Consider the following 12,892-nt stretch of genomic DNA (forward strand, 5'->3'; position numbering starts at 1 on the left):
TATTTTTCTGTTTCTCTCTCTTATCTTTCCATTTTTTATTGCTTCCCTTCTCCTTATGTTCTTTCTTTCCTCCTCCTCCTCTCTTCTATGTTCCAGACTCCCTTCTCCCCAGATTCTTCTTTGCTTCTCTCTCTTTTTCTTCCTTTCCTTGTACAAACATCTAAGAAAATTCCTACACAGTTATGGTACAAAATGTTATTGTAGATGTGTGAAGAAGAAAGGACTGGAAGTGACTTCCGTAACTCAAGTATGCTGAGTAATCTACAAAAATCAAACCCTGAAAAATTTCAAAGGTATAACATGGACAAATTTTAATCTTACATGGATTGATAAATGTCCTGCCAAGTGTATTGGTTATTGACTGAGCAGCACTATTTTACGTGCTTAATGTGCACGTTTAGTACATTAAGTTTATGTACTTGTACCCAGCTAAAGTTTATTACACTTAATGTGTCCGTTTCAAAGTAATTTCTTAGTGTAGTGTTAGTAGGTTATCAAAGTGCAAGTCAGTCATCTCTGAAACTAAGATTTTGAACAGTTTATAAAATGTGGACCTCTCTCTTTCGTCTTGTCAATCAGTAAAAGTGCCTCTCAGTCAATATCTGCAACGTGGATTATTGAACTTTTAATAATTATCAACCATCAGAAAATTAGCAAAACCCTTAAGATCTCGATTTTGGGGCCAACAGGATTAGATTGAGAATGGGGATAAAGTAAAAAGTCACTTTTATGTGAAAGTTGTCATAATTACCATTATTATACTACTACATTAGACATTTCTGCTATTTGTCTGGCATAGAGTGGTTGTATTTCAGCTTAACTTGAAATACCTACAAGTGAAAATTACAAACCTTTTGCAGGTAGTAGTATAAACAAATAATAGCATGATTTGTACCCTATATTTTTTGCATAAATACCACTCCTGACATTTCAAAATTGTCTCAGATTTCACTTGTATAACATTTTAGAAGTATCACTGGTGGTATTTATGCCAAATATCACTACAAATCATGCTATTACCTATACTAACTGAATAAAATCGAACAAGGTGTTACTGAGAGCATTGTGCGTGTGACATGTATTTCCATATAGTTGTATTATATTAAATTATCATTTTCATTTGTTCGTTTTTTATTGGCCAGGTTGCAGGAACGCTTTGTGACTCCTTCTTCCTCTGGTGGAACTTACCTTTCCCCAAGTTTTTCAAATGTGCAGGAATTCTTCAAAGGATTCATACAGTCAGCATCATGGTATTCTGTGTATTCAATAATAATAATTATATTACGGATCATTAGATTCGAGAAAGAGAACTACTGCCAGGACAAGATATAACAAAAGGTTTTTTCATATCATGTCGAAAAGTGTACAGTGCGAAAAGCTCCAAAAGAAATTTTTTCACGAGAAAAGTTAGCACAGTTATTTGTATTAAAGGACATTAATCCCTCGCACTATTGCAAAAATGGTGAAACTCCTAACATGTAATAACTTCTCTACAACACTCTATGTCACCTTAGTCGCATGACGCCCTGTTCACTTAAGTAACAGTAACACAAGTCATCCCAGTCACCCAAGTCACCAAAGTGACCCTAGTCAACCAAGCCACCCAAATCACCCAAGCTATCCTAGTTGCCCATGTCACCCCAGTCAACCAAGTGACCTTTGTCACCCGAGTCACCCTAGTCCTCCTAGTCACCAAGGTTACCCAGGTCACCCTAGTCACCCTAGTCACCAAAGTCACCCAAGTCACCCTGGTCCTCCTAGTCACCCCAAGTCACCCTAGTCACCCTAGACACCCAGGTCACCCAAGTCACCCTATATTCACCCAAGTCAACGTAGTCACCCTTGTTATCCAAAACACCCTAGTCACCCTTGTCACCCAAGTCACCCTAGTCACCTTAGTCATCCTTGTCACTCTAGTCACCCAAATCAACCAAGACACCCAAGTCACCCAAGTCACCCTAGTCACCCTTGTCACTCCAGTCACTTTAGTCACCCAAGTCACCCTAGTCACCCTAGACACCCTAATCATCCTTGTCATCTTAGTCACCCAAGTCACACTAGTTACCCTTCTCACCCGAGTCACCCAAGTCACCCTAATCATGCTTCTCACCCTAGTCACCCACATCACTGTAGTCACCCTAGACATCCTTGTCACCCTAATTGTAGAAGTCACCCTAGTAACCCTACTTACCCTTGTCATCCAAGTCACACTGTCACCCAAGTCACCCTAGTCACCTATGTCACCCTAGTCACCCACAAGGGTGACTTTGGTAACTTGGGTGACTAAGGTGACTAGGGTGACTTGGATGACAAGGGTGACTAGGGTGATTTGGGTTACTAGGGTGACTTGGGTGAGTAGGGTGACGAGGGTGACTTGGGAGACTAGGGTGATTTGAGTGACAAGGGTGACGTGGGTGACTTGGATGACTAGGGTGACTAGGGTGACTTAAATAACTAGGGTGACTAGGAATACTTTGGTGACTTGGGTGACAAGGGTGACCAGGGTCAGGGTGACTAAGGTGACTAGGATGGCTTGAATTACTAGGGTGACTTGGGTGACTAGAGTGACCTGGGTGACTTAGGTGACTAGAGTGACGAGGGTGACCTGGGTGACAAGGGTGACCTGAGTGACTAGAGTGACTTGGGTGACAATAATGACTTGGGTGACTAGGGTGACAAGCATGACTTGGGCAACTTAGGTGACTAAGATGACGAGGGTGACTAGGGTGACTTGCATGAGTAGGGTGACTTGGTTGACTAGGGTGACTTGGATGACTTGGATGACTAGGGTGACTAGAGTGACTAGGGTGACTTGGATGACTAGGGTGACTAGGGTGAATTGGGTAACTTGGATGACTAGGGTGACTTAGGTGACTTGCGTGACTAGGGTGATAAGAGTCACTTCGGTGACTAGAGTGACTTGGGTGACTGGGGTGACTAGGGTGACTTGGATGACTATGTGACTATGGTGAACAGGGTGACTCAGGTGACTAGGGTGACTTTGGAGACTTAGGTGACTAGGGTTTCTAGGATGACTTTGGTGATTTGGGTGACTATGGTAACTTGGGTGACTAGGCTGACTAACGTTACTATAGTTACTTGGGTGACAAGGGCGGTTAGGGTGACTAGGGTGACTTGGGTGACTAGGGTGACTTGTGTGACTTGGGTGACTTGGATGACGAGGGTGACTTGGGTGACTTGGATGATTAGGTTGACTAGGATGACTTTGGGTGACTTGGATGACTAGTCACCCAAGTCACCGTTTTGGCCAAGTCATCCTTCGTCACCTCAGTTACCCAAGTCACCCTAGCTGTCCAATTCACCCTAGTCACTCTAGTCACCAAAGTCACCTAAGTCATGCGGGTCACCCTAATCATGCTAGTAACCAAAGTCACTCTAGTCACCCATGTCACCCAAGTCACCGTAGTCACCCTAGTCACCCAAGTCATCCTAGTCATCGTAGTCACCCTAGGCACCCTCGTCACCCAGGTCTCCCTAGTCACCCTAGTCATCCAAATCACGTGGTCACCTAAGTCACCCTAGTCACGCTACTCACCCTAGTCACCCAAGTCACCCTACTCACCCTAGTCACCCAAGTCACCCAAGTCACCCTAGCCACCCTAGTTGCCCTAGTCACCCTATTCATCCAAGTCATCCTAGTCATCAAAGTCACCCTAGTCAGGCAAGTCAGCCAAGTCCCTCTAGTCACCCTGGTCACCCAAGGCACCCTAGACATCCAAGTCACCCAAGTCACCCTACTCCTCTAAGTCACCCTTGTCACCCTAGTCACTCTAGTCACCAAAGTCACCTAAGTCATGCGCGTCACCCTAATCATGCTAGTAACCAAAGTCACTCTAGTCACCCATGTCACCTAAGTCACCGTAGTCACCCTAGTCACCCAAGTCATCCTAGTCATCGTAGTCACCCTAGGCACCCTCGTCACCCAAGTCACCCTAGTCACCCTAGTCATCCAAATCACGTGGTCACCTAAGTCACCCTAGTCACCCTACTCACCCTGGTCACCCAAGTCACCCTAGCCACCCTAGTTGCCCTAGTCACCCTATTCATCCAAGTCATCCTAGTCATCAAAGTCACCCAAGTCACCCTAGTCAGGCAAGTCAGCCAAGTCCCTCTAGTCACCCTAGTCACCCAAGTCACCCTAGACATCCAAGTCACCCAAGTCACCCTACTCCTCTAAGTCACCCTTGTCACCCTAGTCACTTAAATCTCCGAATTCACCATATTCACCCAAGTCACCCTTGGATGACTAGGGTGTCTTAGGTGACTAGGGTTACTTGGATGACTTGGGTTACTAGGGTGACTTGGGTGACTAGAGTGACTTAAGTGACCAGGGCAACTAGGGTGACTTGTTTGACTAGGGTGACTTGGATGACCATGTGACTATGGTGACCAGGGTGACTCAGGTGACTAGGGTGTCTTTGGTGACTTGGGTGACTAGGGTGTCTAGGGTGACATGGGTGATTTGGGTGACTATGGTTACCTGGGTCATTAGGCTGACTAAGGTTACTATAGTTACTTGGGTGACGTGGGTGACTTGGATGATTGGGGACTTGGGTGGCAAGGGGGACTATTCGGGTTGGTTTAGTTTAGTGAAACTTTTTAATTTTTTTGGTGACCATTTAGCTTTTTTGTGTCTGTTTTAGCTTGGTGTCCTTTATAGCGAAGTGTTAGGGATCTCGGCCTGTGTTTTGATCTTAACCCTGTTCTCTTTTTACCAACAGTTATTCTTTTAATCAACATCTTATGGACGTGCTTATAGTAACGATAACAGAGGTACAGTAAACATTCTTCATAGTGTTTGTTTTTGTTGTGTGTGTAATTATAAACAACAACAGCTTTTAGTAATTTGTAATCCATGTTCACAGAACAATGAGAAATTGTAATGTCAGATATAGGTGATGAAAGTGAAAACAAATTTCGTATCGAACTACTCGTTTTTGTGTAGATAAAATGAAGGAGGGGTAAGCTGGTCACGTGGTTCAAATTTTTGTCTACTCTTAAAATTATATAAGGATACATGCATTTCTTTACAGGTCAATGGCAAAGTCTTTCCCTTGTTAGATTCAGAAAATGAAAGTGGAAACGATTCATCCATTCAAAGTCAGGTCGGTTAGATTCGTTGTTGTGTCCGAATCTCTTCAAATTTCTTTCTTGGTGTTATCCTGTTCTATCTCCTGCACATGATGTAACTACTTTCTCGAGACTGTAAGCTTCTGTTTGGTTTTCAAAATTGCTTTTCTAAGGTGCTCTCTGTCCGTCCTTTCCGATATTGGTTTGTAGATATAATCTTAATGTAGGAAAAACATTCAAATGGAAGTTGGCAAGTCGACATTGCATTTGTTTTAATAATATTACTATAATGAGATGACAAAAATAACGAACAAAGAATAATAACGACAACGACGACAACAACGAAAAGCATCTTTTGAATAAAACAACAACTATAGTTATGCCCATCACATTTAACGGTAGATTCCAGTCTTCCTACCCTCTGTACAATGACCACGTAAAATTACCCGAGGATTTTTGGCAATACGCAGAACGACACAACACAGAATTTGGAACTGGACTCTAAGAATTCTACTGCATTAGAATATGCCTACATTGACGAAGTTGAGTGGATGAGAATAATTGGCATAATGTCTTGCCTAAGAGCACGCAAATTTACTTTTCTCTGTGGAATAGGGGGACGTGAACATACAACGCCAAATCCTTTTGTAACTGGGCTCTCTAACTATTTATTTACTGGTTGGCAGCTAGGTGACCTCACGGCGTCTATGTTGGTGGTCAAGAACAAAAGCATTTCTCTCCTCCGAGAATTAAAACCCATTTTCATGTAAATTCTTTGGAAAGAGTTTTATTGTATTGACCACCAACAAAACTGCCTGGACACGTGGTTGCCAAGCCAAGAATTAATTCTGTGATAAAATTTTAAAGAACGCAATTTCACGTTCCTTATTTAGTACCGTCGTTGTTGAATTCGAACGTGCATGTTGGCTCTAACTTTTAAATCTTTGGACGATCTTATTCATAAGAATCTGTTCTGCGAATTTTTGTGAATATTTCAAACTTACTGTTCTTAGGAATTAAAGCAAGAGTTTACCTGCTGTTTAATGAAGATCAGAATTTTAGCCAAGTTTCTTGGTTTCCTGTTATTTCAGCCATATTACGGCACTGAAACCACTTCACAAGTGGTTGTTGCTGAAACACTCAAAATACGAAACAAGGTAAGAAAGTAATCTAATCTGTTGATGACTAAAATGAAGTGTTTTTTTAATGTTTAGTTAAGGTAAAAAAGCCACTACAAAAACCGTATACGATCAATCTTGCTCAACGTCGGATCCAAAAAGATGGTGATCAGTCAAAATAGATCAAATTGAAAACGTTATAGTCAAGACGACTTTTGCAGGGAGTGATCAAACAACGTGAAATAGAGTTAAGTTGCGATATTTTTTGTTTTTTTAATGTTGTTTCCTTGATATCAAACGTGCCCTTAGCAGTATCACTCGAAGAGTTTCCTATTCTCATTCGTATAAAAGCCGCCGCGTGACGATTTAATCAACTAGATTACTGCGTGCTCCCTCGGAAGCAGTCTATTGGTCCTTTACAGTCCCCAGGGAAATCCCCTAGGCCTTTTATGCGCCCTAGCAAACAAATTCGCCGTCTTCTCGTAAGTCTACTCTACAACGGGCAAGCAAGTTTCCCCACCCTCCTCCCCTTCAGCGGCGCTGGCAAATTTTCTCTATCAGCCCACCCTATGCCTTATGCAAAATTTTTCACCCATAACTTATCCATCAAAAGGCATAAGGTGGCTTTTATGCGAATGTGAATTAGTTCCAATTCACTGTGACTGCAATTTCCCCGAGCCGAAGACCTAAGACCTGATTCTTAGTAAAATCCTTAAATAACAATGACCGAGACCAGGTTTTATGAGCCCGCGAGACTGAGTACCCTACCCAAAACCTTGATTTTCACTAAAAAACCGCTGGACGCCAACCTGGTTAAGTTCATTGTTATATAAGGTCTTCCGATCCTGAAAAGTAATCAACACCAGTAATTGCGTTCATATTTTTCTTCTTGTTTCAGATTCCCGTTTACTTTGATGTTCTTAGCTATCTCAAGAAAGCATCTTGCCGTGGGAGACTGGTGCTTACCGTTCCATGGGCTGTAGAGTATCTCAGTATGATGGACCCTCTGGCTCCTCTGTTGGACTACTTCTCTATGGTCCTTCGTTGGCTCAGTAGGAAATACAGGTGAATACGCTTTCCCGGTGGTGTTTTTGGTTTCTTTGTTGCCGTTGTATTTTTTTGTGTCTGTCGAAAGAAAAATAGTCCTCTACATTTCAAGAGGAAGGCTGCTTTTACAACCTTTTATTTCGAGAAAATTACCTTAACTTGCTCAAAAGTATCTTTGAAAAATGCTTTAGTTTTAATGAACGCGAGAAAATTATATTAACTGTATGTTATTGTATAACTATTTAGTATAAATCTCTTGTTTTAGAGAGTTAGCTGAATGTTCCCTGCAAGAATTGAATCACAGCAAGTTACTTCTTGTATCTTGTCTTGGATGGCTTTTTGAGGTGAGTAGAGAACATTGAAATGTGACCCCTGTTCAGTTGTGATTAGGTAGCCTCCGTCGCAGACGTAATCAAACCCAGGTTAGTAACGTCTGAGAAACAGCGCCAGAATTTTTATTTTAGGCCCCTATCTGTGTACCAGGATTTGAGTACGTGCCATGATTGGCCTGTGAAAGAAACCATTGTTGATTTACCAATCAGCTTGGAAGGAAATTCGAAACACTTCCGGTAATCATTGAGTCCGTTGAAGGCCAAGAACAAGGACCTCAGCGCTACAGTTGTCTCTTTCGTAAACGGTCGCTGTCATTTTTAAGACACTTGGGAAATCTTTGGCCTGTTAGTTGAAGCGTTTCTATCAAAAAGAAAGAAAATCGCAACCAAGGGTCGAACCTGGACCTCGAACCCGGACGTTTCGTATCCTAATCTCTCTCCCTTATCACTACACTACCACACCGACCCAGCAAAATTCCGAAAAAAAAAGTACATACACTAGCAAACTGTTTTTCTTAACTGCTGCATCAATAACAAGTGACCCTACCCCTTTCCATAATTTTTAACGTTGATTCAACTTGGGCTTCTCCGTCGTTCTTTCTAAGACTATTCAAAAACGTATTATTTGCCTTATTGTAACTTAATCCAGGGAATATATTACATCCACATGACCAAAGGCTTGGTCACCAATGGTGGCAACGACCGTTTGCCAAAGGGAAATAGGCCTCGGCGCTACTTCGTAGACGTTACTAACCGGGGTTTGATTCCGTCTGCGACACAGGCTATGATTTGACTATGTTATGATATAAATCCCAATCCGATTATTATTACCACACCCACTGGCTCTAGTTAACATTGCTCATTCTAGCAGTGCAGTAAACGCGAATCTTTGCTGACTTCAAAGCCAGGTAGCCGCGTAACCGCGTAGCCACCTAGTCGTAGAGCATTGTAGCCTATAGGCACGTATCCGTGTAGCCCTGTAATCAAGGAGCCCCGAAGCGGCGTATTTACGTTGCTGCTTAGCCACTAGCCATGGTGCTTCATGTCCACAAAATCTCGCAACCACGTAGCTGTTTAGCCCTGTGGCCAGTTAGCCACCCAGCAGTGTAGGTGTTGTGTTTCAATTTTATCCTTGGTTTTTCTTCATTATCATACATTACCATACCCCGAAACAAAGAAACCAAAATTTAAACCAAGGATAAAATAATTGAACCACAACGTAGGCACGTAGCCATGTAGCTTTGTTTTACGGGTACAGCTTTGGATTATCAATTCTTTTTGGTCCAAATGGCATCGAACTACAGTACTTATTTTTATGTGGTTAAAATGAACAGCAAATGCTAAGTTAATGGAAAGCTGTTGGCGTGGTACAAATTTCCATTTGCGCTAAACGACTTTTTCAGCTTTTGTTAAATTTTTAGATTCCAGTTATTCCTGCGCCCTTCTTCTTTAAAAGCTTAGCAGAGGAAATCGTATCAGCTGACAGTGAACTTCCGTTGAGGAATTCTGGATCACAAATCACTTTGGTATGCGGAATAAGTCTATAGAATATTATCTTTAGGCCCTTTTATATGGAAAAAAGTTGTCTAGGGTAGAAGGGACACTTGCCTACGCGAGCTTCCTTGGGCGAGCTAACTTTTCATACATTTCCTTTCAAAACGTGGAGAACCGTTTTGTGATGATAGAGCCACCCTCCAAGCCGAGCTAACGTTTATTCGTGTAATCACTTTGGCTCGCCCTTGATCAACTCGGTCAAAGTACGTGAGACAATCAGAGCGTACGCGAGCGCTTTTGGCTCGGGCAAAGGGAACATTTTTTCACAAAAACGTTCCTAAAGTTGACTCGCCTGGGAGGTTAATCCTTCTACGGGGTACAGGATAGGGCTTTAGCGCAAATAACAGTTAATTGCAAGAAAAAGTAGAGACTTCGTATCGTGGAAACTCTGTAAACACAGTAGAAGACATAAAAAGGTGTTTCAGCTCTTCGGGTGATCTTTCGTACTCGTAGTTATCCTAGCATGTTGTAGTAATTCCTTCATGTTTTTTAAGTTGCTCTGCTAGGAGACAATGTTGAGAGCAAAGTCTTGTAAAAGATTCAAAAAGACCTTTTGTACCCACCCACGTTTGCTGTATTAACCTACTTGCCTCTTGTGAAATGAAACTTTGTTAGGACATGGTTTTCCTCTGTCTATACTTGCAACAGAGTGTTAACAGAGTGTCCTTTCTCCTCATATAGGGAGAGAGCTTGAGCGCAGGCCTCAATTTTCTGTAGCCACCAAGCTCCCAGAAACCATCACTTTAATTGACTTTTGAAATCATTCTTTCCATTTGCCATTTTAGAAACATGAAGGAAACTTGGCCGAGTGAACTTTCGCAAAGACTTCTGGGATCGTCACTGGCGACGCCATTTTAAGTCAATATTTCCCCCCTTTTCCCAGTAACAGTACCAGAAGTCTTTGCGAACGTTACCTCCGTCTCGTTTCCTTTTCTTTTGTTTGGGTCATTTGTGTGTTTTCTTGATAGCTTATTTAACAACTCGTTCTGACAGCTTTATGTTCTCCCCTGAAGCTGTCTGAGTGAATATCTCATGACAGACGTTATGAGCTTTACTAACTACTACTTAGTACTGAATACGACCTGTCAATGATCAAAAAATCATAGAAAAAGATTTCATTTATATTTCCAAACCTTTATTTTTCTCTTCATGTATTATTTTTGAATGGTTTTAAGAAGTTAAACAGCGAGGTTTAGGAGGTGGATATGTTGTGGTTTGAGTTTATAGCTGTATATTTTTTTGGTTTCAAGGTCATTTTCATACATTGCCATACGTGAATTAAACTACAACAGATACTATGTAGTTAAATCTTTTTCAAGAATAAAATCTCAAATTTGGAGCCACTATCTTACAATGTTTTGTTTAAGGCTCGCGACCTAATCCCTTGTCTGCCTTGCTTGTTTCTTCCTTTATCCTGCAGGATTCAAGTGGGCTGGTGGATCAAACTAGTTTGTATTCTTGTTGTCCGTATCTTGGTATGTTTTTTTTTTGTCATTTACAATCATTTTAATTCCAAAAGTAATTACCTACAGAAAGCAGTCTTGCCTCTGAGACTTTCATTCATCATCACCTTGTTCAGCGAAGTGTTGGATTATGTGAAAGACGTTTGAATAATTTCAGCGGTATATTTGGTAGAGCATGCGCAGGAAACGACCGAAGTTATCACAGGGTTCGCACAGAGTGTTGAAATTTGCAAACCCCTTTTTCCTTCAGAGCTGGAAAATAGAGATAAAGATAAAGTTCTGGCGCCGGTTGTTTAAACGTTGGATAGCGCTATCCACCGCATAAATCACTATCCAGTGGATAAGTATTGGGGAAACCAATTGCGTTATCCAGTGGATAGATTTTTATCCGGTGGATAGCGCTATCCAACGTTTGAACAACCGGCGCCTGGAGGTTTTATTTTTCACTTAAAATCTTGTATTAAATATTATTTAACCTCACCTGTAACCAAACCGTTCAGCCACATAATGAAAAGTTTCAGAACTCTCTTAAGTCCACTTTGCATTGTGATAACTTTACTTAATCAGCGCGTCATGGGAAGAGCGTGGTTCCTGCTCTTTTAAGGTTCCTGTCGATCGCTTATTTGAGTCCAGAAAAAGAAATATTGTTTTGAAAAACGTCTCGAATTTTGCTTTCAAAAATCTGCACAAACCCTTTTGTCAGGTTAGTGAATAAGAGTGTTGGCTCATCAGCATCCTCGGAGACCCAGGGGCAGTCACTCTGGTCGGGAGAACTCACGAAAAGAACTCAGGAGAAACTGTTCGCCGATTGAGCACAATAATACAAAGCATTTTTTGGCCCAATCAGGAGCCGGCATCCGCTTGAATTTTTTGGAAATAGTTCGGTGAGAGTCGGTACCTAGGGGCTCTTTCGCCCATACTTGAAAACTTTCGTCCCGCCTTTTCTCCCGACCCGACCGACTGCCCCTGGGTCTCCGAGGAAGATACATCATGCAGTTAGATTTCTCAGCTGAGGGCCCGTATAATTCCATTCCATTTTGCTTGATTTCATTTATTATAAGGAGAAACGTAAGGGCGGGGGTGGATTAAGATCTTCCCGAGAGAAGCAATTCCTTTACCTACCTTCACGTTTAGAATTCTCCGCACTAGCTTAAATTGTTCTCCAGTTTCTCAAAACTATTGTTCTCTATGTTCCAAAAGGTTTCCTAAAACATTGAGATTATGATGAAGTATCCTAAAAGAGAGTCAGGGAAAGCCTTGTTCTTGAAAAATTGTCGCTCGTTAGACGTGAGTTGATGTCGTTTGAACGGTCTGACGTAATATATATGTTTTTTTCCGCACTCGCCCCAAATCGAAAAATTAGGCTTACATGTTGTGGCCTGTTTGACTGTCATGTTACCTTTGTTTCAACAGGTGAAATTAGATCCGTTCTTGTGGAAGCAGCTGCCGGATTGTCTGGCAGAACAGGTAGCTTATTTTTTTGTGTCATAAAATAGTTTTGGTTGTCCGTTTACAAGCATTAGTAAATATTGATGTCACCTTTCACTAAATGTCGCATGCGCAAAGTATGCAGATGCTTAAGTTTAAGGACAACAGGCCATGTACGAATTCCAAAAACTCGCTTTCAAAACGAGGTTTTGTGTAAAACCTTTGTGGTAAAAGTGAGTTTTATTTGTACGAACCTCGCTTTGAAACAGAGGGTTGAGGTATCTTAAAAATGGCCTACTGCACTCCTCAGGTTGGGTTATTACAACGTGTACCATTAGAATCATACCTTCCAGCATGTAGTTCATGTATGTTGCAAATTCTGATTCCCCGGCAAGAGTGTGTGAGTATTTTTAATCAGATTCCAAATAGATGTATCGAAGTCTAAATAGTAAAAAAGTAGTTATAAAATTTCCAAGTAACGTGTGGATAACTGCTGCTTTGGAACTCACAAATGGTCTTTACAAACATGGTCGTTGCGCGTATCCAAGGGGTGTGTGTATGTACCTACACTTTGGCAAAATGAATATGGTAATGCACCACTAATTGTTTATACCAAGTGTGGGTTTGTTGTTTTTGTAGGCCCAGTAAAAAAGATAACACCAGTTTCTGCAGGTGAACCTACCAGGATTTCTTCATCGCACAAACAACTACAAGTGAGTTTAACTAACAATATTCGCACAATTATTGATGCCTGATCAAACATCGTAAGGATGTTACTAAATGCAGCTCTAAAGTTTGAGTAATTTTATCTGAATGGTGTGGTAAATTAGATTCGTTTTGGCTGTGCAGTAGCGAAGAG

General features: G+C 41.6%; 1 protein-coding gene across 1 annotated transcript in view; it reads left to right on the plus strand.

Moving 5' to 3' along the window:
• Positions 1 to 12,892, plus strand: part of LOC140944584 (codanin-1-like) — a 40,099-nt gene that overhangs the window by 9,075 nt on the left and 18,132 nt on the right. Inside the window, exons 11-21 of the mRNA XM_073393706.1 lie at positions 205 to 293; positions 1,143 to 1,250; positions 4,743 to 4,794; positions 5,055 to 5,126; positions 6,105 to 6,248; positions 7,108 to 7,274; positions 7,522 to 7,600; positions 9,010 to 9,114; positions 10,563 to 10,617; positions 12,019 to 12,072; positions 12,673 to 12,746. Of these exons, the coding sequence (XP_073249807.1) occupies positions 205 to 293; positions 1,143 to 1,250; positions 4,743 to 4,794; positions 5,055 to 5,126; positions 6,105 to 6,248; positions 7,108 to 7,274; positions 7,522 to 7,600; positions 9,010 to 9,114; positions 10,563 to 10,617; positions 12,019 to 12,072; positions 12,673 to 12,746 (999 nt within the window). The remainder of the gene's footprint in view (positions 1 to 204; positions 294 to 1,142; positions 1,251 to 4,742; positions 4,795 to 5,054; positions 5,127 to 6,104; positions 6,249 to 7,107; positions 7,275 to 7,521; positions 7,601 to 9,009; positions 9,115 to 10,562; positions 10,618 to 12,018; positions 12,073 to 12,672; positions 12,747 to 12,892) is intronic.

Source organism: Porites lutea, chromosome 7 (genome assembly GCF_958299795.1).
Source record: "Porites lutea chromosome 7, jaPorLute2.1, whole genome shotgun sequence".
NCBI lineage: Eukaryota > Metazoa > Cnidaria > Anthozoa > Scleractinia > Poritidae > Porites > Porites lutea.